Genomic DNA, 25,116 nt, shown 5'->3' on the forward strand with positions numbered 1-25,116 from the left:
AGGACACATACGACACTGGGCTACCTCTATGCGGTGTATGTGCTATGCATGTTACAGGGCCAGAGTTAGGACACATACGACACTGGGCTACCTCTGCGCGGTGTATGTGCTATGCATGTTACAGGGCCAGAGTTAGGACACATACCACACTGGGCTACCTCTATGCGGTGTATGTGCTATGCATGTTACAGGGCCAGAGTTAGGACACATACGACACTGGGCTACCTCTATGCGGTGTATGTGCTATGCATGTTACAGGGCCAGAGTTAGGACACATACCACACTGGGCTACCTCTATGCGGTGTATGTGCTATGCATGTTACAGGGCCAGAGTTAGGACACATACGACACTGGGCTACCTCTACGCGATGTATGTGCTATGCATGTTACAGGGCCAGAGTTAGGACACATACCACACTGGGCTACCTCTATGCGGTGTATGTGCTATGCATGTTACAGGGCCAGAGTTAGGACACATACGACACTGGGCTACCTCTATGCGGTGTATGTGCTATGCATGTTACAGGGCCAGAGTTAGGACACATACGACACTGGGCTACCTCTATGCGGTGTATGTGCTATGCATGTTACAGGGCCAGAGTTAGGACACATACGACACTGGGCTACCTCTATGCGGTGTATGTGCTATGCATGTTACAGGGCCAGAGTTAGGACACATACGACACTGGGCTACCTCTATGCGGTGTATGTGCTATGCATGTTACAGGGCCAGAGTTAGGACACATACGACACTGGGCTACCTCTATGCGGTGTATGTGCTATGCATGTTACAGGGCCAGAGTTAGGACACATACGACACTGGGCTACCTCTGCACGGTGTATGTGCTATGCATGTTACAGGGCCAGAGTTAGGACACATACGACACTGGGCTACCTCTATGCGGTGTTTGTGCTATGCATGTTACAGGGCCAGAGTTAGGACACATACGACACTGGGCTACCTCTGCGCGATGTATGTGCTATGCATGTTACAGGGCTAGAGTTAGGACACATACGACACTGGGCTACCTCTACGCGATGTATGTGCTATGCATGTTACAGGGCCAGAGTTAGGACACATACCACACTGGGCTACCTCTATGCGGTGTATGTGCTATGCATGTTACAGGGCCAGAGTTAGGACACATACCACACTGGGCTACCTCTATGCGGTGTATGTGCTATGCATGTTACAGGGCCAGAGTTAGGACACATACGACACTGGGCTACCTCTGCGCGGTGTATGTGCTATGCATGTTACAGGGCTAGAGTTAGGACACATACGACACTGGCTTACCTCTACGCGATGTATGTGCTATGCATGTTACAGGGCCAGAGTTAGGACACATACGACACTGGGCTACCTCTACGCGATGTATGTGCTATGCATGTTACAGGGCCAGAGTTAGGACACATACGACACTGGGCTACCTCTATGCGGTGTATGTGCTATGCATGTTACAGGGCCAGAGTTAGGACACATACGACACTGGGCTACCTCTGCGCGGTGTTTGTGCTATGCATGTTACAGGGCCAGAGTTAGGACACATACGACACTGGGCTACCTCTATGCGGTGTATGTGCTATGCATGTTACAGGGCCAGAGTTAGGACACATACGACACTGGGCTACCTCTATGCGGTGTATGTGCTATGCATGTTACAGGGCCAGAGTTAGGACACATACGACACTGGGCTACCTCTACGCGATGTATGTGCTATGCATGTTACAGGGCCAGAGTTAGGACACATACCACACTGGGCAACCTCTATGCGGTGTATGTGCTATGCATGTTACAGGGCCAGAGTTAGGACACATACCACACTGGGCTACCTCTATGCGGTGTATGTGACTATGCAAGAGACTTTATTCTTGTAACGAAGATCCCAGCTTTTAACTTAGCTGTAAGGACAGCATTGATTGCTGCATGATTTTCGTGAATAGATTCGCATTAAGATTTGCATGAGTGTGCGGAAGTTCATTTTGACTTTACGTTATTTTTAGTACAGTTCCTCTTTAACTCTAATTTTTTTAAATTGATATTAATTGGCCTGCCATCCAGTGTTAATTGTATTTGCCTGAAATGAATTAGACTTTAAAGATGTGGCGTGCGTGAGGACTTGTGAAAGTTCCTGCCAGTCTGAGAAGATGGATGTGAAGGTGACCTGAGGTCATGGAGAGAGACATGACATAATGCAGAAAGATGAGCTCACTCCGAAGGCTCCCAGGTCATGTGCAAGAGGGCTACACCTGTTAGTTTGGAATGGAGGTCCTGACTATTCTGAAAGGGAGAAGGGTGGAGCGTCCTCAGACAGCTCTCTATAAAGTTGTGTGTGATTTGGAAGAGAGATGGACTCTTCCTCCTCCTCCCGATAGACACACAGGATTCTGCTGGATGTTTCAGCACTAAAAAAAACAACAAACAAAAAAACCTAAATATATCTTCATCAAGATTTATATTAAATCACATCACTTCTCCACAATCCTCCCGACCTCTCATTACCTGTTGGATTATAAACTTGGAAGATGGAAGAAGAGGTAAAATGGGCTACAGATCTTATTGACCAAAAGCTGGAAGAAGAAAAGGACGAGGTGAGTGTTTTATCCAAAAATATTTTCAGAGAAGTTTTAGAGTTCAAATTTCAATTATGATTGATGAGATCAAAAGCTAATAAAAAAATATAATTACCCAGAAGCTGGAAATAGTAACAGTAAATTGAAATACCATTTGAACTAAAACATAATTAAATAAAAAAAAGTATCAGTACATGAACTAAAAAAATATAAAAATAGGCAGATCTAAAAGACTAACATGAAAAAAAACAACCAGCTTTTAAAGTTATAATTAGAGATACGTTTATCATCTCAAATGATATCTGAGAACGTTATGTGCATTATAGCAGAATTTCGAACCTACAGAAAAATGTTGTTTACATTCAATGGTAGAAAAAGTTTTAATTTTTAAGGGTTACCCGTACCCTGCAAGTCTCTGTGAATGAGAGAAACCAAGGCCCATTTGCAATTCACTTTTTCTTCTGAGTTTTCACTAGGAGATAATTTTTCAACTTCTTTTAATCTAACTTTTCAGCATTTTGTAATTGAAAAAGTACCAAAAAGTAGGTGTAAAAGTACTGGCAAAATTATTTTGAGTATTTTCTTGGTTGCTGGGGGCTTAGGCCCGGTGCACACCAAAACCCGCTAGCAGATCCGCAAAATTCTAGCAGATTTTGAAACGCTTTTTCTTTTTTTTCTGCAGCGTTTCAGCTAGCATTTTGCGGTTTTGTGTAGCGGTTTTTGGTGTAGTAGATTTCATGTATTGTTACAGTGAAGCTGTTACTGAACAGCTTCTGTAACAAAAACCGCCTGGCAAACCGCTCTGATCTAGAGTTTTTCAGAGCGGTTTGCGGTTTTCCTATACTTAACATTGAGGCAGAAACTCCTCCGCAATCCAAAATCTGCAGCAGCCCGGGAGTATGTATTTTTGCAAAACGCCTCCCGCTCTGGTGTGACCCAGCCCATTGAGATACATTGACCAAGCGTATCCGCAGCCGCAAGCGGATCGCAAAACGCCAGAAAACCAGCTCGGTGTGCCCTAGCCCTTATAAGGGATTTTGTGACAAGGGCCCATATGCAATTCTCCTAGGTGATATCTTTAAATTTGTCAATAAAATTGTCTGCTAAGCAACCAGCAAGCAAGAAAATATTCAAAATAATTCTGATAGTACTTTTGCACTTACTTTTCTGTACTTTTTGAGTTGAAAAGTGCTGGAAAGGTATTTTAAATAGAAGATTAAAAATGATCTCCTAGGAGAAAACTCAGGAGAAAAAGGTGAATTGCATAGGGGCCCCAGGAGGCCAATGGTGCAGTATCGTCAGACAAAGGGATGTAAGCACACGTGTACAAGTATTATATTCACAAGGGTCAGCTGCTTGCAACAACCATCTGAGCTCCGCTCGGTGTCCCTGGTCTGTTGCTGCAGATGCTGGTCGGTTGCTCTCCTGGATTAGTTGAGAGGACTGAAGGTCTTTGTGACAAAATAAAAAAGCCTATGGGGGTATGGACTACACTAAAAACACTGGTGGAGCCACCCTTGATGATATGATACTACAAGATGCTATATATATATATGAGAAGCGTACTTTCTTACCTTCTCAGAAGGACAAACCGTTATTTCATGGAAAAAAGTAATGTTTATTCATGCAGGGTAGACAACGCATTTCACGGGTCTTGGCCTGCTTCCTCGGGTCAATTCATTGGGTCAATAGTACAGGCAATAGAGCTTCTGGCCACGAACATGAGTGCCTAAAAATCATGTCTACTGCGCATGAATAAACATTACTTTTTCTATGAAATAATGGTTTGTCTTCCTGAGAAGGTAAGAAATGACGTCTCCTATATACAACATCTAGCAGTATCCTATCATCAAGGGCACCTCCACCGATGTGTTTTTATGTTAAATGATTCAACAAAAATGTTGTAGCCGTAATATCCTATTTACAGCATGGGGTTTATAGTGCCCTATAAAACAGGTTGCATCATGTCAGTAATCTAATACACATGGCACTCCAGTAAAACAACAAAGCTGACAAATACTAATAAAGTTTTGTACATGATCCAATATTTTTCAAGGCTGCAGACCACTTAGACTTAGAATATATATATATACATATATATATATATAAAAATTATCTTAAACTGTATGCATAGTGATGTAAATATATGTGTTGTTCTATTTTTTTTAAGCGGTAAAATAGATAAAGGCTATCCAATAACTTCTTCCCCTTTTTCACACCTTATCAATAAAATGCATTTGAAGCCACCAACAGCAAGCAAGAAAGTAGTCTGATAAATTTTAGCAGTAGTTCTTCACCTACTTTTTGATACTTTTTCAATAGCCGAATGCTGAAAAGTTATTTTAACCTATTTTGGTTCCTGGACGTAGAAACTACGTCCAGGAACCATGCGCGCTACCGCGCGCTCCCGCGGCCGATCGCGCGCGTGCACGGCGCACTCCCGGCCGTGGATTCGGTAGCCACGGAATCAATGTATCGGGCTATGGTGCCCGATCACTGATTCCTCTCCCCCGCTGAAAAAGCGACAGCTTCTCTCGGAAGCTGAGCTTTTTCTGGCCGTTGCCTCCCCCCTGCGTCACTCTAAGCGTGTGTTACGCTTAGAGTGACGTCATGTAAACAAACTCATGGCCGCCATCTTGTGGCCAAAAAGTAAAACTACAACTAAAAGTAAAAAAAATTAAAAACACACACAATTACATTATAAAACTATAGTTTACATCCCACCCTCCCAAAAATACCCAAATAAAATGTTTAATATAAAAAAAAAAACCATTACAATAAAAAAAAAAAAACATGTAAATATTTACCTAAGAGTCTAAACTTTTTAAATATCAATGTAAAGATGAAATATTTCTATATTTTTTATTTTAAACTTGTAAATAGTGATAGATGCAAAACGGAAAAAATGCACCTTTATTTCCAAATAAAATATTGTCGCCATACATTGTGCTAGGGACATAATTTTAACGGTGTAATAACCGGGACATATGGGCAAATACAATACGTGAGTTTTAATTATGGAGGCATGTATTATTTTAAAACTATAATGGCTGAAAACTGAGAAATAATGATTTTTTCCGTTTTTTTCTTATTCTTCCTGTTAAAATGCATTTACAGTAAAGTGGCTCTTAGCAAAATGTACCCCCCAAAGAAAGCCTAATTGGTGGCGGAAAAAACAAGATATAGATCAGTTCATTGTGATAAGTAGTGATAAAGTTATAGGCTAAAGAATGGGAGGTGAACATTTCTCAAGTGAAAAAGACGGAGCGCGAATGGGTTAAAGCGAAGATGAAAAAAGATCTGGGAGAAAACTTAGTGAAATTAGAGAAAAAGTAAATTTAACAAGGGCCAAAGTGGTTAAATTATTGTATTTTTATTGGAAAATATGAATTATTATTTCAAAATTGTGGTGAGACTTGGTGGGTCCATCTGTTGGTTCAATGGCATATTCTGTAAACAGAAAAGCATCTTGCTATACCCTCTCTCCTTACACAATTCAAATGTCCTGACTTGTTCAGTAATCACCCCTATTGCTAAGTATGGACTTAAAGGATACCTGAGGTGACGTGTGACATGATGAGACAGACATGGGTATGTACAGTGCCTAGCACACAAATAACTACCGTAGGCTGTGTTCCTTTTTTTCTTTCTCTGCCTGAAAGAGTTAAATATCAGGTATGTAAGTGGCTGACTCAGTCCTGACTCAGACAGGAAGTGACTACAGTGTGACCCTCACTGATAAGAAATTCCAACTATAAAACACTTTCCTAGCAGAAAATGGCGTCTGAGAGCAAGAAAAAGATAAAAAGGGTAAATAGTTCATAGATTTTAGCTCTGGCATACTTCAATGAATGTGTCATTGAACAAAAACAATAAAACAGTTAAAACTTAAAAAGTAGATTTAAACATAAAATAAAACTGTGCAATATCTTAAAAAAGTCATTTTTAGGAGAAAGAAAATAGATACAATAATTTATTTCATTAGTTTATTTTTGCCTCAGGTGTCCTTTAACTCGTAAGACTGGTACACACCTTCAGTTTTGATTGGCCAATCACTGGCCAGTTTTACCACTTCCCTATAGTACGAGAGTTTATCTACACGTGCTCATAGTGCTCAAAGTATTTTAACTGTCAAACTAGAAGGAGGTGGTAAAATTGGCCAATCAAAATTGAAGGTGTGTACCAGGCTGTCACTGAGCACAGATTCAATTAGAATGAATTAGGAAGTCAAACCAGCATGTTTTCCTGGTTCAAAATATATATATTTTATGAATGTGCTGTATTATTTTTACTACTAAAAATGAATAAGAATATAGAAACAGTAAAATGTCCTCCTCTTGCATGTGTCTTGGAAAATACATTTTGCATCTGATAAGACGAGCCCTTCAGCATTCTCCATAATTATATCATGTACAAATGAGACCAACTCACCAATGGACACCCTTCATAAACAATATTGCAATTTCCTTATCATTTTAACATGTATTATAAAATAATAAATAGACATAGATAGTTATCATTCAATAGTTTGTGCTTTAACTGAGATAAGAAACTCCCTTAGCCTGCTCCCTCTTTCGTGAAGTGAGACTGCACTTTATTATACAGAAATTCCTTCCTTCAGCACTACACATTGCTAGCCCTCATGCCAAATGTTATCTCAAACAGCTTACATTGATTCAGTACAACATCCTCTCCCTCATGATCCAAACACAGTCTCAACTTGGAAGTGTCAGTGCTGCCTACCGTCACTCAATTAGTGCAGGAGTGAAAAATAACTAATAAGACCTCCTGCTCTGTGCATGTGAATAGTCATGCAAGAGGCGATACTCGTCCCGAGCTGCCTGTACTGAAACATGGAATACAGATTTCAGGAAAGACAATAAGGGCAGTTTATGCTTGTGCTTGGATTTACAAGTTCATGGCTTAAACAGACATTTTGCTAAATATGCTTATTGGGACGCACGACAACCTCTGTTATCTGTTTAGCCAGCACCATTTGCCACAACAAATACTCTGCTATCAAAGAGGCCCTGTAGTGACATATAGTAGAATGCAGAAAAGAGGCCCTGTAGTGACAGATAGCAGAATGCAGAAAAGAGGCCCTGTAGTGGCATATAGTAGAATGCAGTAAAGAGGCCCTGTAGTGACATATAGTAGAATGCAGTAAAGAGGCCCTGTAGTGACATATAGCAGAATGCAGTAAAGAGGCCCTGTAGTGACATATAGCAAAATGCAGTAAAGAGGCCCTGTAGTGACATATAGCAGAATGCAGTAAAGAGGCCCTGTAGTGACATATAGCAGAATGCAGTAAAGAGGCCCTGTAGTGACATATAGTAGAATGCAGTAAAGAGGCCCTGTAGTGACATATAGCAGAATGCAGTAAAGAGGCCCTGTAGTGACATACAGCAGAATGCAGTAAAGAGGCCCTGTAGTGACATATAGCAGAATGCAGTAAAGAGGCCCTGTAGTGACATATAGCAGAATGCAGTAAAGAGGCCCTGTAGTGACATATAGCAGAATGCAGTAAAGAGGCCCTGTAGTGACATATAGCAGAATGCAGTAAAGAGGCTCTGTAGTGACATACAGCAGAATGCAGTAAAGAGGCCCTGTAGTGACATATAGCAGAATGCAGTAAAGAGGCCCTGTAGTGACATATAGCAGAATGCAGTAAAGAGGCCCTGTAGTGACATATAGCAGAATGCAGTAAAGAGGCCCTGTAGTGACATATAGCAGAATGCAGTAAAGAGGCCCTGTAGTGACATATAGCAGAATGCAGTAAAGAGGCCCTGTAGTGACATATAGCAGAATGCAGTAAACAGGCCCTATAGTGACATATAGCAGAATGCAGTAAAGAGGCCCTGTAGTGACATATAGCAGAATGCAGTAAAGAGGCCCTGTAGTGACATATAGTAGAATGCAGTAAAGAGGCCCTGTAGTGACATATAGCAGAGTGCAGTAAAGAGCCCCCGTAGTGACATATAGCAGAATGCAGTAAAGAGGCCCTGTAGTGACATATAGCAGAATGCAGTAAAGAGGCCCTGTAGTGACATATAGCAGAATGCAGTAAAGAGGCCCTGTAGTGACATATAGCAGAATGCAGTAAAGAGGCCCTGTAGTGACATATAGCAGAATGCAGTAAAGAGGCTCTGTAGTGACATACAGCAGAATGCAGTAAAGAGGCCCTGTAGTGACATACAGCAGAATGCAGTAAAGAGGCCCTGTAGTGACATATAGCAGAATGCAGTAAAGAGGCCCTGTAGTGACATATAGCAGAATGCAGTAAAGAGGCCCTGTAGTGACATATAGCAGAATGCAGTAAAGAGGCCCTGTAGTGACATATAGCAGAATGCAGTAAAGAGGCCCTGTAGTGACATATAGCAGAATGCAGTAAAGAGGCCCTGTGGTGACATATAGCAGGATGCAGTAAAGAGGCCCTGTGGTGACATATAGCAGGATGCAGTAAAGAGGCCCTGTGGTGACATATAGCAGAATGCAGTAAAGAGGCCCTGTGGTGACATATAGCAGAATGCAGTAAAGAGCCCCTGTGGTGACATATAGCAGAATGCAGTAAAGAGGCCCTGTAGTGACATATAGCAGAATGCAGTAAAGAGGCCCTGTAGTGACATATAGCAGAATGCAGTAAAGAGGCCCAGTAGTGACATATAGCAGAATGCAGTAAAGAGGCCCTGTAGTGACATATAGCAGAATGCAGTAAAGAGGCCCTGTAGTGACATATAACAGAATGCAGTAAAGAGGCCCTGTAGTGACATATAGCAGAATGCAGTAAAGAGGCCCTGTAGTGACATATAGCAGAATGCAGTAAAGAGGCCCTGTAGTGACATATAACAGAATGCGGTAAAGAGGCCCTGTAGTGACATATAGCAGAATGCAGTAAAGAGGCCCTGTAGTGACATATAGCAGAATGCAGTAAAGAGGCCCTGTAGTGACATATAGCAGAATGCGGTAAAGAGGCCCTGTAGTGACATATAGCAGAATGCAGTAAAGAGGCCCTGTAGTGACATATAGCAGAATGCGGTAAAGAGGCCCTGTAGTGACATACAGCAGAATGCAGTAAAGAGGCCCTGTAGTGACATATAGCAGAATGCAGTAAAGAGGCCCTGTAGTGACATATAGCAGAATGCGGTAAAGAGGCCCTGTAGGGACATATAGCAGAATGCGGTAAAGAGGCCCTGTAGTGACATATAGCAGAATGCGGTAAAGAGGCCCTGTAGTGACATATAGCAGAATGCGGTAAAGAGGCCCTGTAGTGACATATAGCAGAATGCGGTAAAGAGGCCCTGTAGTGACATACAGCAGAATGCAGTAAAGAGGCCCTGTAGTGACATATAGCAGAATGCAGTAAAGAGGCCCTGTAGTGACATATAGCAGAATGCGGTAAAGAGGCCCTGTAGTGACATACAGCAGAATGCAGTAAAGAGGCCCTGTAGTGACATATAGCAGAATGCAGTAAAGAGGCCCTGTAGTGACACATAGCAGAATGCGGTAAAGAGGCCCTGTAGTGACATATAGCAGAATGCAGTAAAGAGGCCCTGTAGTGACATATAGCAGAATGCAGTAAAGAGGCCCTGTAGTGACATATAGCAGAATGCAGTAAAGAGGCCCTGTAGTGACATATAGCAGAATGCAGTAAAGAGGCCCTGTAGTGACATATAGCAGAATGCAGTAAAGAGGCCCAGTAGTGACATATAGCAGAATGCAGTAAAAAGCCCCTGTAGTGACATATAGCAGAATGCAGTAAAGAGGCCCTGTAGTGACATATAGCAGAATGCAGTAAAGAGGCCCTGTAGTGACATATAGCAGAATGCAGTAAAGAGGCCCTGTAGTGACATATAGCAGAATGCAGTAAAGAGGCCCTGTAGTGACATATAGTAGAATGCGGTAAAGAGGCCCTGTAGTGACATATAGCAGAATGCAGTAAAGAGGCCCTGTAGTGACATATAGCAGAATGCAGTAAAGAGGCCCTGTAGTGACATATAGCAGAATGCAGTAAAGAGGCCCTGTAGTGACATATAGCAGAATGCAGTAAAGAGGCCCTGTAGTGAGATATACTAGACTGCAGTAAAGAGGCCCTGTAGTGACATATAGCAGGATGCAGTAAAGAAGCCCTGTAGTGACATATAGTAGAATGCAGTAAAGAGGCCCTGTAGTGACATATAGCAGAATGCAGTAAAGAGGCCCTGTAGTGACATATAGCAGAATGCAGTAAAGAGGCCCAGTAGTGACATATAGCAGAATGCAGTAAAGAGCCCCTGTAGTGACATATAGCAGAATGCAGTAAAAAGGCCCTGTAGTGACATATAGCAGAATGCAGTAAAAAGGCCCTGTAGTGACATATAGCAGAACGCAGTAAAGAGGCCCTGTAGTGGCATATAGTAGAATGCAGTAAAGAGGCCCTGTGGTGACATATAGCAGAATGCAGTAAAGAGGCCCTGTAGTGACATATAGCAGAATGCAGTAAAGAGGCCCTGTAGTGACATATAGCAGAATGCAGTAAAGAGGCCCTGTAGTGACATATAGCAGAATGCAGTAAAGAGGCCCTGTAGTGACATATAGCAGAATGCAGTAAAGAGGCCCTGTAGTGACATATAGCAGAATGCAGTAAAGAGGCCCTGTAGTGACATATAGCAGAATGCAGTAAAGAGGCCCAGTAGTGACATATAGCAGAATGCAGTAAAGAGGCCCTGTAGTGATATATAGCAGAATGCAGTAAAAAGGCCCTGTAGTGGCATATAGCACAATGCAGTAAAGAGGCCCTGTGGTGACATATAGCAGAATGCAGTAAAGAGGCCCTGTAGTGAGATATACTAGACTGCAGTAAAGAGGCCCTGTACTGACATATAGCAAAATGCAGTAAAGAGGCCCAGTAGTGACATATAGCAGAATGCAGTAAAAAGGCCCTGTAGTGACATATAGCAGAATGCAGTAAAAAGGCCCTGTAGTGACATATAGCAGAATGCAGTAAAGAAGCCCTGTAGTGACATATAGTAGAATGCAGTAAAGAGGCCCTGTAGTGACATATAGCAGAATGCAGTAAAGAGGCCCTGTAGTGACATATAGCAGAATGCAGTAAAGAGGCCCAGTAGTGACATATAGCAGAATGCAGTAAAGAGCCCCTGTAGTGACATATAGCAGAATGCAGTAAAAAGGCCCTGTAGTGACATATACCAGAATGCAGTAAAAAGGCCCTGTAGTGACATATAGCAGAACGCAGTAAAGAGGCCCTGTAGTGGCATATAGTAGAATGCAGTAAAGAGGCCCTGTACTGACATATAGCAGAATGCAGTAAAGAAGCCCTGTAGTGACATATAGTAGAATGCAGTAAATAGGCCCTGTAGTGACAAATAGTAGAATGCAGTAAATTACTCAGTATAAACAATGTTAGGGTAATTTCCTGGTTTCAGCAGCAGAATCACTTCCCATAGCTATATCTTGCTGTATATTGGTATGTAATCCCGCCCTCCCAGTGATGCCTACTGGGAAATTACCATGCAGAGCAGACACTGAGCTAATGCTGCAGCCAAGTCTTCGGTATGGTTAAAGAAAACCTGAACTGAAAATTAAAAGTCAAAATAAGCATACACAAGTCATATTTACCTTCCATGCAGTCTACTTCTCAGTGTCTTTCTCCTCTCCCGCGTCCTATTTGTTCACTGTGATCAAGGGAATTTTCCGTCCTCCATTTTGAAAATGGCCATTACCCATAACAGCTTTCTGGTCAGCACACAGTTAAACTGTAACATCGCCCACTTGAGCCATAGGGAAACATGGACATTACCTGGTACATCAGTTTTCCTCTCAGCTATAACTGACAGCAACTGATATTTTACTGACAGCAACTGATATATTTCAGATCTGACAAAATATTGTCAGAACTGAATGGTGAGCTTCTGAGAGGAACTGATGGCAAGGTAACTATGTAATGTTCATTTGAAGTTACCTCATGTGTTTATTTTAAATATTTTCACTCAGTACAGGTTCTCTTTAAGACCCGGCTTCTGTTTTTGTTATTCCTAACACACACCTTCACACTAGGAACTGATCCGTGCATTTTGATGGATCGCTCCTGGGATGCAGTTAAAGGTAGCATGAAGGTCTATTGACTATCATGTTAACTTTCCATTAGACAAAGCGTTCCAGAGAGTTACGTTGTAACCCATCAGGTAGCTTCGAAGAGTCCAGCGCTGGCGTTTTCCTGTCGGGTGAATTAGAACTAGCGTCGCTGATCAGTGTCGAACTATCCGCGACTTCCTGGTGTCATGCCGCAAGGTCATAATGCGTGCACACAGTAAGTTCGTGCATGCGTTTGCTAATGTGAAAGAGGCCTTAAAGGGATACTGTAGGGGGGGGTCGGGGGAAAATGAGTTGAACTTACCCAGGGCTTCTAATGATCCCCCGCAGACATCCTGTACCCGCGCAGCCACTCACCAATGCTCCGGCCCCGCCTCCGGTTCACTTCTGGAATTTCAGACTTTAAAGTCTGAAAAACACTGCGCCTGCGTTGCCATGTCCTCACTCCCGCTGATGTCACCAGGAGTGTACTGCGCAGACACAGACCATACTGGGCCTGCGCTGTGCGCTCTTGGTGACATCAGCGGGATCGAGGACACGGCAACGCAGGCGCAGTGGTATTCAGACTTTAAAGTCTGAAATTCCAGAAGTGAACCAGAGGCGGGGCCGGAGCATCGGTGAGTGGCTGCGTGGGCACAGGATGTCTGCGGGGGACCATTAGAAGCTCCGGGTAAGTTCAACTCATTTTCCCCTGACCCCCCTACAGTATCCCTTTAAGCTGCGTACACACGCACTATTGTAACAAACGACGGGTCCGCCAGACCCTCCCACTGGGCGGACGTCCTGCCGAGAGTAGGACGTGTGTACAGTCTGTCGGCAGACTGATAAGACAGATGCGCTGAGCCCAACATCTCCTGTTTAAATCCTACAAACAAATAATGCAGTCAATGATTCAAGATAGCCTTTTTTATGTTAATTATTCTTGTTTCAGCATCAGAACCACTTCCGATATCTATATATTGCTGTACATTTACATGTAGCTCTGCCCTCTCAGTCATGCTTAACCTAGGCTGTTTATTATGCAGTCGTCTGCCCCAGTGCCCTCTGGGAGACAAGTTTTGTTTTTCCTGCTTGCTTCAGAAATCAGAACACACACAACAAACAAACATTCCTCAGTGGTGCACCTGCAAATAGTAAAGATGTCCCCAACTGTGATACATTTCAGAATGTAAATGGGCAACGCTGACTTAATCATTTCTAAAGGAATTGTGTAAAAAATGACATTTTATTAATTACGGTATAGAGTATATTCATTAAAGATCTTCTTTTAACGCAATTGATATGTTTTTGTTTAGAAGATTAGGCCTCGATTTCGGAAGATTGGAGTAGTCAGCATTGATTGCAATGCGCTCAACGAGGAGAACGTTAAACCCCCCGTCAATCGAAATCTCGCCAACGTAAAGGTAACACGTTGAATATCAGTGTTTCCGTATTAGGTTTGTGTAATGTATACAGCCGTATTTGTCACCATGGTAACGAGCAGTGTATATTCCTGCATGATGTCACCTGACTGCTGTATAATTATTAAAGTGATATTTCTTTTTGTCTGTTCAGTCATTGGTAACCCATATGGCCATGTGATGTATCCCTATTTGTTTCTACTTTGGTTCTACATAGAATAAAAGTGAATTAATAAACAGAACTATAGACAGACCGTGACTGACATGAATACACTGCACAGCATGTAGAACAAAACACATAGTAAACGGTTTAAACTTCAATAGCCTACTTTTCATGTTCCCTGGTCCGTGGTCGCAGGATGCTGTGGACTCAGGTGCATGCTGGGAGAGAATTACAGTATTAACAGATGCTGAGGTTCTCTCCCAGCATGCACCTGAGTCAGCAGCTTCCTCTAGGCATAATCATGTGACCACAGAAAATTAAAGTAGGGCTTTTTTTGCTGTTTTTCTATTATTGCTGTGCTGTATATTTTGTACCACTGGGAGTGTAGTGCATTCTTTTTTTTGGAAACAGTAAATACAGGTACTGTAGTTCTGCTTTGAAGATTTTATAATCACAAAACTGTAGTTCTGCTTTGAAGGTTTTATAATCACAAAACATGATCAAAATATCCAGTATTGTCATAGTGCCGGCATCTTGTGCTTGCAGCTAACCTACAAAAATTCAGTTTCTGTGCATTCCATGTGCAGCCCCCTCTTCCATGTGTAACATTCATGTACAGCAACCCCTCCCAATCCAAGTGCAGCCCCCTCTCCTGTGTGTAATATCCATGTACAGCAGCCCCTCCCAATCCATGTACAGCAGCCTCTCCCATTCCATGTGCAGCCCCCTCTTCCATGTGTATCATCCATGTACAGCAGCACCTCCCATTCCATGTGCAGCCCCCTCTTCCATGTGTAACATCCATGTACTGCAGTCCCATCCCATTCCATGTGCAGCCCCCTCTTCCATGTGTAACATCCATGTACAGCAGCCCCCTCCATTCCATGTGCCGCCCCTTCTTCCATGTGTAACATCCATGTACTGCAGTCTCATCCCATTCCATGTGCAGCCCCCTCTTCCATGTGTATCATCCATGTACAGCAGCACCTCCCATTCTATGTGCCGCCCCCTCTTCCATGTGCAACATCCATGTACAGCATCCTCTCCCATTCCATGTGCAGCCTCCTCCTCCATGTGTATCCTCCATGTACAGCAACCCCTCCTATTCCATGTGCCACCCCTTCTTCCATGTGTAACATCCATGTACTGCAGTCCCATCCCATTCCATGTGCAGCCCCCTCTTTCATGTTTATCATCCATGTACAGCAGCACCTCCCATTCCATGTGCAGCCTCCTCCTCCATGTGTATCCTCCATGTACAGCAACCCCTCCCATTCCATGTGCCGCCCCCTCTTCCATGTGTAACATCCATGTACTGCAGTCTCATCCCATTCCATGTGCAGCCCCTCTTTCATGTGTAACATCCATGTACAGCAGCCTCTCTCATTCCATGTGCACCCCCTTCTTCCATGTGTAACATCCATGTACAGCAGCCCCTCCCATTCCATGTGCAGCCCCCTCTTCCATGTGTAGCATCCATGTACAGCATCCCCAATCCATTCCATGTGCAGCCCCCTCTTCCATGTGTAACATCCATGTACAGCAGCCCCTCCCATTCCATGTGCAGCCCCCTCTTCCATGTGTAACATCCATGTACAGCAGCCCCTCCCATTCCATGTGCAGCCCCCTCTTCTATGTGTATCATCCATGTACAGCAGCCCCTCCCATTCCATGTGCCGCCCCCTCTTCCATGTGTATCATCCATGTACAGCAGCACCTCCCATTCTATGTGCAGCCGTCTCTTCCATGTGTATCATCCATGTACAGCAGCCCCCCTCCCATTCCATTTGCAGCCCCCTCTTCCATGTGTATCATCCATGTACAGCAGCCCCTCCCATTCCATGTGCAGCCCCCTCTTCCATGTCTAACATCCATGTACTGCAGCCCCTCCCATTCCATGTGCTGCCCCCTCTTCCATGTGTATCATCCATGTACAGCAGCCCCCCTCCCATTCCATTTGCAGCCCTCTCTTCCATGTGTATCACCCATGTACAGCAGCCCCCCTCCCATTCCATTTGCAGCCCTCTCTTCCATGTGTATCATCCATGTACAACAGCCCCTCCCATTCCATGTGCAGCCCTCTATTCCATATCTATGTACATCAACCCCCTCCAATCCCACGTGCATCTCCATCTGCCATGTACAAGATCCATGTACAGCAGATGATATTTATTAGCACTGAGATTAATGACCTGCATGATAAGTATGCAAAATCGACAGCTGTATCGATCGAAACCCGATCGAACATGTCGGAAATAATCTAATCAATCCCGGTCGATCCCGCAGATCGAGCGGGAAATCGCAACGTGTGTACCCAGCATTAGAATGACCTGGCTGCATGGTGATTATATAGGCTACACGGATTTTTGCACTACTGCAGCTACCTTTTAATCCTCTGTATGGTTATATGGTAATCATTGGCTGAGCACAGACTTTATTTATAAATGCGCAGGGGGAGGAGCGAGTGAGGAAGACGTCTGTGGATTTACGGAAGGAGATCGTGGACATAGGCAGCATCCAGAATCTGATTGAAACACGCAAAAGGAGGCAAGAACGAAAGAAGAAGAGGTCGTTAGTGGTGGCGCCAGAACCAGAACCAGAAGAGGAGGAGCTTGTAAGTCAATGGGGGGCGGGTCTTCTCTGTGATGAGTCATAGAAGCAATGCTTCCTGCAGCTTAATGAATTTCGGTTCAAACAATAATGATCAGAGCGTCAGTCTAGACAAGTCAGAAAGATCTGGTGCAAAAATGGCCAATTATCAATCTGCAGGGTCAGTTAGGATTAGGCATCAATGTATGGGGGGGAGGGGTTTTTTGGTTTGGGTTAGGCATCAGTGGTGGGGGGAAGGGGTGTCAGTTAGGGATCAGTGGGGGGGGGGGGTCAGACATCAATGGGGGTGTCACTTACAGATCAGTGGGGGAGGATCAGTGAGGGTAAGGCATCAATAGTCGGAGTGTTCAAGTTAGAGTAGGATCAGGTTTAGCGACAGTAAAATATTGGTAAAATTTACCAATGTTCTACTATCATATCACCTATTGCCCAATAGAACATTGATCATTTTACTGATATTCTACTAGCGGCTTTCTCCGGCGCTCGTATTACCGCGGTGCCTTTTTAGATGTACAAGTTTGTGGTGTACTGCAGCAGGAGAATAAACTGACGTATAAAGATATAGAAATGCCATGACTGCGGTATGCTTTGCCGCTACAAGATTTCCAATTCAATCTCGGGCACCTCCCGTGGTCCGACGTCTGCCTCCGTTCGCCCGCTATTCCTCCGGTACTCATGGTCCTGGTCGGAGCAGTCGGCACCCTTTGACCTGGACATTTGGTACTGTGCATGTGCAGTATGTCCTCCTGTGCACTGGGTACGTCATTTCACGGGCGTGCGTGTGAACAGCACACTGAGTGCCCGGCAAGGGCGGTCACAAGCCTCTCAAAAGAATGCACTGCGCATGCGGAGTATGTCCAGGTCAAAGGGCGCCGACTGCTCCGACCAGGACCACCGGAGGAATAGCGGGTGAACGGAGACAGGCGACGGGCTGCTCGAGGTGCGGGAGGCTATGTGCACCTCCCCTCACACACACAGGGGGGCATTTTTAGATTTTAATTAGGACTAAGGTATGCTTTAATGTTACTGTGACCACCTGAACCAGCGGACCCCTCATACACGATATGATTTGTGCCCGACAGACGGAGCCCATCAGCCCAGAGACATTCCTGAAAGCGGCCGTTGAAGGCAAAGTGAACATAATAGAGAAGTTCTTGGAGGAAGGGGGATCGGCTGACACTTGCGATGTGGTGAGTCTATATATACGAGGCTGGCTGGCCATTCTGTCTGGGTAACCCGAGCGGCGTGGAATGTGATTGGCCGTGGATCTGCATTCCCTGCTGCAGGCTCACTTACCCTGAGAGAGATGTCTGCGCTTATGTAATCAGTGTCAGCGCTATTATCCGCCTGCTGCGCTCTGAATGCCGGTGTGGTGTCTGATTTAGCTACTTCGTTTGATTTAGCTACCGGTAGCTAAATCAGACAGCACAGTGTGTCTGGAAAAGCTACCCTGTCTGAATTAGCTACCATGGCAAAAAACAAACCCTGTGTATATGCTGCATAATGTTGTTTGCCCTTGAGTGATAGGTTACAGATCTTATTTATGTAATAATTATTATGTTGGATATGAAATAGCCAATAGATTGTTCTTCTAGTTCAGCTCGTTCTTCTTCTTATTATTAATATTGTTATTATTAGCGCTCCCCATTTTCTATACGCTACGCCTCCCACAGTTTTAGGGGTACAAGCCCCAAACTTTCTACACTTATTCGTCCTGTAGCAAAGTATATTGCTTGTGCTTTAATAAGCGATCCCACCCTCCGGGCCCCTGCGGCGGACCCCGGAAGACCCCTTTTTCCGTGTTGACTTTGACAGGGAAAAATTTTAAATCACTGCCACTCGTCCAAACTCGGACCACATATTGTAGGTGTAACCCCAAATAAAAATATGTATTTTGGGGGGGGGTCACCCTGAAGTGGGCGGAGCTACCAGCGGCCAATGAAAATTTGAAGTTACATTCACCAAACTTGGGTCATTTGTTAATGGAGTGAAGCTGAAACATTTTGTCACATTTTGGGGACCCCCAAAAGTGGGCAGAGCCATAATCAACCAATCAGATTTTCCCTATTGACTTCAATGAGAAAATGTAAACAGCTGTAATTCTCACTGTATTAAAGCCAGAGTTCCCAGACTTGGCACACTGGGTCACTGGGGTTAAAATTTGGCAAGGTGGGCGGAGCCACATACAGCCAATCAGACACATAGCCAACATCCTGTGGTTTCTTCAGAAACGACACCATCTAGTTAATATTATTATCGGTGCCCCCCCCCCCCCCCATTTTCTATACGCTACTCCTCCTACAGTTTCACAGGTACAAGCCCCAAACTTTCCACACTTATTTGTCTTTAAAGGGAACCAGAGAGGAATGATTTTATAAAATATAAAAAGAGTTTATACATACCTGGGGCTTCTTCCAGCCCCATAAGCCTGGATCGCTCCCACGCCGTCACTTCCAGCGGACACGGCCAATTGTCTGCATGCACAGGGGCTACCTCCATCCCCGTACGCATGTGGCTGCGCAATTTGCAGCCGCACGCGTAGGTATATGGAGGGAGCCCCTGTGATGCGGACAATTGGCCGCGTCCGCCGGCCGACTCGCGGAAATGACGGGTCCCGGTACCGGCGGATCCAGGCAGTGGAGGACGGTGGCGTAAGAGCGATCCAGGCTTATGGGGCTGGAGGAAGCCCCAGGTATGTATAAAACCTTTCCCCCAACGTCTCTGGTTCCCTTTAAGTACTGTCCATATCGTTAATTGCGGCTTTTAATATTGGTGCTTATGGCAGCCCCGTTTTCACCTGCTCTGCACCTTACCCCCTGCCCTTCCCCTCATATCATGTTCTACCAATTTCCCACCAGAAAAGTTTGGCCAGTACACCTTAAACCCCCCTCCCCCCTCACCTGTAAAAAGTGGCTAGTATGACTATCCCTCCCAGCATTTTATTCCCCCCCCCCCCCTACTAATCTAATAGTCCTCTTGTTCCCCTATGTATAGCCAGGATCATCCCCCCCCCCCCCCCCCCAACACCCCAACGAAAAAACTAAGTGGCCAGCATTACTGACCCTCTTCCCTCACCTGCCCCATGTACAGTATATTACGTCTCACAAAGATTGATGTAATTTGAGCCCCCCCCTCACACTCCCAGTGGCTGACATTCTCCACCTCCCCCCTGCAATGTCTGTCCTCTCCACCACCTTGTATTTTAAGGCACATGACAGCAAAGCAGTTTATAATTCCATTACACCTCATCCAGCGCTTTGCATCGCTCCTCTCCTACACTTTCATCAGAGGTGAGCTGCCCAGTGTACTGTGCTTCCCGAGTTTGTCACAACTCAGTCAGGAGCTGCACAAATGTGAATTATAGCAGAGGAGCTCTGAAGAAAGCAGAGGAGAGAGCAAGGAAGAGGGATGCACAGCACTAGACGAGGTGTATGCCAGAGATATTATACACCGCTCTGCTGTGCGAGGAGGACAGACATCGCAGCCTTCAGGAGGAAGCAGGGAGAAGCACGTCAGCCTGAGTGAGGGAGTATCAGCTGCCCTGCCAGTCACGCAGCTGTGTAGTAAAGAAGAGGAGAAGGGAGATGAGATCTCGGCAAGCCTGCACAGCGGCTAGTTGCCACTTCTTTAGCAACAGTTCTGTGCTAGTAGGTTTGATAGTTTTTCTGAGTGCAGCAGAAAAGCAGCTATTTCAGACGACCCTCCTCCCTCCTGTGACGCGTTTATTGAAGTGCGCATGCGCAGTGCTGAAAGTAGCTATTTAGGATGGGTAGCTGTTATAGACAGGACACCGGCCGGGGACGCAGAGCTCACTCAGCAACCATCACTCTATTACCGCTTATTAATGAGGAGACTATTACACAGCATAACAAATAATAAGCAGGGCTGTGTAGCAGGTCAATGTTTGGGAGCCTGGAGACGGCAAAGCTGTACTTTTTATTTTTTTTATTGATACATATGGTCTGCAGTGGTGCTGTTTATAGGGGTATCTTTTCTCTTATAGTATTATGTATACATGTTCTACCCCAGCACACGCAGTCAATATTACTTGGGGTGCTGACAAACTCTTTTGTGAAAGCTGTACCGACTCCTGATATGTTTAAAGCGACACCGTAACGGCATATAGGCAAATGGCCTCCGTAAATCTGCCCTCCCCCCTACCTACAATCAGCATGAATAAAAATTCCACCAGGCTTGGTTAGTGCTGCGTTTGTGCCCATTTGTGCTGCAAAAAATAAGATTTGTGCTGCTTTTACTTTGAAGATAATTATTATTATTGATTTATAAAGCGCCAACATATTCCGTGGCGCTATACAAAGTAAGAAATGAACATGGGGTAGACAAGATAATAACACTTATTATTTCCAAAACAATCCCATCACCCAGCCCCCGTACAACAACCTACAGACACGATACTGGGGTGGGTGGGTAGTGCTGCGCATGTGCTCATATTTCTATCTTTTAGGGCTTAGTTCACACTAGGGGCGTTTTAAGCTTTTTTTTGAAGTGCCAGCGATTTAAAAAAATCGTCCTAAAAGCGATTGTGCAATGATTCCCTATGAGAGAGTTCACATCTGAGCTGTTCCATTCTGATCCGCTCAGCAAAGCGCTGCCTGGACCATTTTTTGGGGTGACTTGCCTCAATGAAAGGTATAGGGAAATCGCAAAATGCTTAAAAAAGCGCTTAGTATAGGCGTTTTAAGAATAAATACATTGTATTTATTTTTTTCCGGGTCAAAGAGTTCACTTCCTGACTGGCATCAGGAAGAGAAAAAACAAATCGCTCTGCAAAAGTGCTTCGAAAAGCGATCTACAAAAAAAAAATCGCAATGCACAGGTAAGCGCCGGGAGGCACTAAAAATAATCTCACACAAAATCGCAAAACGATGGAGTCAGCTATTGTGATTTTAGATGTGAACGAGGCCTTATAGTTCACTCAGCCGCCCACAACATCGCAAAGGCTGAGTGAGCCTGAGTGACCTTTTGCTCGAAACGATTTCTTGCTTGAATTAATAAAAAAAAAAAGAAAGCTTTTTCGTTTTTTTTCGAGAAATCTGATTTTTTTTATTGAATTGCTGTAAAATAGGATAATTTTATTGTATTGTGTGTGACCACCTTTACAGGTTCCTCAGTGTCCTGGTCTGCTCTGCTGTGCCCCCCTGTAAGATTGCCCAATGCAGAGCACTATGCCTGCCCCGCCCCCCAATATCACGCGCCCTTGGCCAGGACCATTCTGCACATGCAGTATAACTGTAGGGCATGATTTGTGTAATGTCTGTACATTGCTTGTATCTGAAGAGTAACGACTATAGCCATGAGGGCTGCACATATTCCAGGATGGGCTGTAAAACCATCAACTTATGTGAGATCGCTGCAATTATTTATTTATCGGGGTAAAAATAGCATCACCAGGACCTCAGGGAGAGACTAGGGATTGTAAGTCATTTAAATTACATGCGAGATCTCCCAGGCTAATTGTGAGGGTGAGATGAAGGACACAGAGCTACTCAGGGACTGCATACTACTACTATAATTAGACAGAACCAGAGACTAATCTGCCCATCCAACTACTAGATATACAGGACCAGGGACTAACCTGCCTACCCAACTACTAGATATACAGGACCAGGGACTAACCAGCCTATCCAGCTACTAGATATACAGGACCAGGGACTAACCTGCCTATCCAACTCCTAGATATACAGGACCAGACACTAACCTGCCCATCCAACTATTAGATATACAGGACCAGGGACTAACCTGCCCATCCAACTACTAGATATACAGGACCAGGGACTAACCTGCCTATCCAACTACTAGATATACAGGACCAGACACTAACCTGCCCATCCAACTATTAGATATACAGGACCAGGGACTAACCTGCCTATCCAACTACTAGATATACAGGACCAGAGACTAACCTGTCAATCCAACTGCTACATTTACAGGACCAGAAACTAACCTGTCTATCCAACTACTAGATATACAGGACCAGATACTAACCTGCCTACCCAACTACTAGATAAGATATACAGGACCAAAGACTAACCTGCCTATCTAACTTTGAGATATACAAGACCAGAGGCTAACCTGTCTATCCAACTACTAGATATACAGGACCAGAGACTAACCTAGGAATAAGACGGGTAATATAAATCTCCTCTATGGGAAGCCAAGGATTGTGCAGGACGGGATGTATCAGCACATGCCACAGTATAGGATGGAGCGGCCTCTGACAGGCTGAAATACCAATATCAAGGCCTGGCGGCAGGGGAGGACTGGGACCTTTTGGCCTGGAGGGAAAACACAAACTAGAGGCCCATTTTCACGGCAGCCCGGGCCTAAATTACAACACACACGTGCCCCATGTGCTATATGCCAAAATTCACATGGGAAATTCAGTAAGGACACATCAGGGACAGCGTGACAGGTACAATATAATGCACTGGCAATGGGGGGGCACATAAAACATTTCAAGTTCCGTCGCGTTCATTGTTCGTGATTATCGCACTGGATCGACCACATCAGCCCGAGATTTCCCCGCATCTCAGATCGATACTTTCAACCAATTTCCACCCAAAATCAGACAGATATTTTCCCACGGACCTGCAGGCAAGCCTCTGCTCTGCATCATGCTGTTTATATTTACCAACTTGCCCTCCCTATAATTACTCTGTAATTAGGCATTGATTTCCCTCGGCCAGCCCAGTGGTTCACATTGCCTTATACAAAAACATGTACCAGGCAGGCACTGTACCAGCCCTAAATCATTAAATGAGAGGCAGCCTGGGGGGAAATTGCCCCCCTTCCCCCCTGGCCAGTCCTCCCCTGCCTGGCGGCGACCAATTGCCAACGGTCTGCAACCCAATACTCCTGTCTTCTGTGTGCACAGTTGTCCCGGCTATGCTGCACAGAGCTGCACGTGACCAGCCGCTCCGGTCTGCAACCCAATACTCCTGTCTTCTGTGTGCACAGTTGTCCCGGCTATGCTGCACAGAGCTGCACGTGACCAGCCGCTCCGGTCTGCAACCCAATACTCCTGTCCCTCTGTGTGCACAGCTGTCCCGGCTATGCTGCACAGAGCTGCACGTGACCAGCCGCTCCGGTCTGCAACCCAATACTCCTGTCCCTCTGTGTGCACAGCTGTCCCGGCTATGCTGCACAGAGCTGCACGTGACCAGCCGCTCCGGTCTGCAACCCAATACTCCTGTCCCTCTGTGTGCACAGCTGTCCCGGCTATGCTGCACAGAGCTGCACGTGACCAGCCGCTCCGGTCTGCAACCCAATACTCCTGTCCCTCTGTGTGCACAGCTGTCCCGGCTATGCTGCACAGAGCTGCACGTGACCAGCCGCTCCGGTCTGCAACCCAATACTCCTGTCCCTCTGTGTGCACAGCTGTCCCGGCTATGCTGCACAGAGCTGCACGTGACCAGCCGCTCCGGTCTGCAACCCAATACTCCTGTCCCTCTGTGTGCACAGCTGTCCCGGCTATGCTGCACAGAGCTGCACGTGACCAGCCGCTCCGGTCTGCAACCCAATACTCCTGTCCCTCTGTGTGCACAGCTGTCCCGGCTATGCTGCACAGAGCTGCACGTGACCAGCCGCTCCGGTCTGCAACCCAATACTCCTGTCTCTCTGTGTGCACAGCTGTCCCGGCTATGCTGCACGTGACCAGCCGCTCCGGTCTGCAACCCAATACTCCGGTCCCTCTCTTTCCACAGCTGTCCCGGCTATCCTGCACAGAGCTGCACATCGACTTTTACCTGTTTAACTGAATGGACCAATTCTGGTAGCATTTGCACCTCTGCCTCCACTAAAGTAGCACCCAGGGCTGGTTCTAGACTTTTTGTTGCCTGAGGCAAACTAGTAAGCATGCGTAACCTCCCCCCCCCCCCCCATTCACTATGATCGCACAGCGCCCGACAATTTGCACTGTGCATTATAGCTGCAGTGCTACCAGGAAAAAACACCCTCAGAATAGGTAGGTAGGCAGCCAGGTGTAGGTTCCCCCAGTATAGATAGCCAGGTGTAGGTTCCCCAGTATAGCTAGCCAGGTGTAGGTTCCCCCAGTATAGGTAGCCAGGTGTAGGTTCCCCAGTATAGCTAGCCAGGTGTAGGTTCCCCCAGTATAGGTAGCCAGGTGTAGGTTCCTCCAGTATAGATAGCCAGGTATAGGTGCCCCCAGTATAGATTGCCTAGTATGGGTGTCCCCAGTATAGGTAGCCAGGTGTAGGTTCCTCCAGTGTAGGTAGCCAGGTGTAGGTTCCTCCAGTATAG

At 45.3% G+C, this 25,116-nt stretch overlaps 1 protein-coding gene across 2 annotated transcripts in view; it reads left to right on the forward strand.

The window, feature by feature from the left end:
• Positions 1-2,355: 2,355 nt before the first annotated feature.
• The window catches only part of ANKRD2 (ankyrin repeat domain 2), a 46,929-nt gene continuing 24,168 nt past the window's right edge, over positions 2,356-25,116 (forward strand). Inside the window, exons 1-4 of one of the 2 annotated variants that reach the window (XM_068257912.1) lie at positions 2,356-2,592; positions 13,959-14,066; positions 16,679-16,840; positions 17,919-18,026. In XM_068257912.1, the coding sequence (XP_068114013.1) occupies positions 2,527-2,592; positions 13,959-14,066; positions 16,679-16,840; positions 17,919-18,026 (444 nt within the window). In that variant the 5' untranslated portion in view covers positions 2,356-2,526. The remainder of the gene's footprint in view (positions 2,593-13,958; positions 14,067-16,678; positions 16,841-17,918; positions 18,027-25,116) is intronic. The other variant, XM_068257913.1, reaches the window with a different exon arrangement.

This window comes from Hyperolius riggenbachi, chromosome 10 (genome assembly GCF_040937935.1).
Source record: "Hyperolius riggenbachi isolate aHypRig1 chromosome 10, aHypRig1.pri, whole genome shotgun sequence".
In the NCBI taxonomy this organism is placed as follows: domain Eukaryota; kingdom Metazoa; phylum Chordata; class Amphibia; order Anura; family Hyperoliidae; genus Hyperolius; species Hyperolius riggenbachi.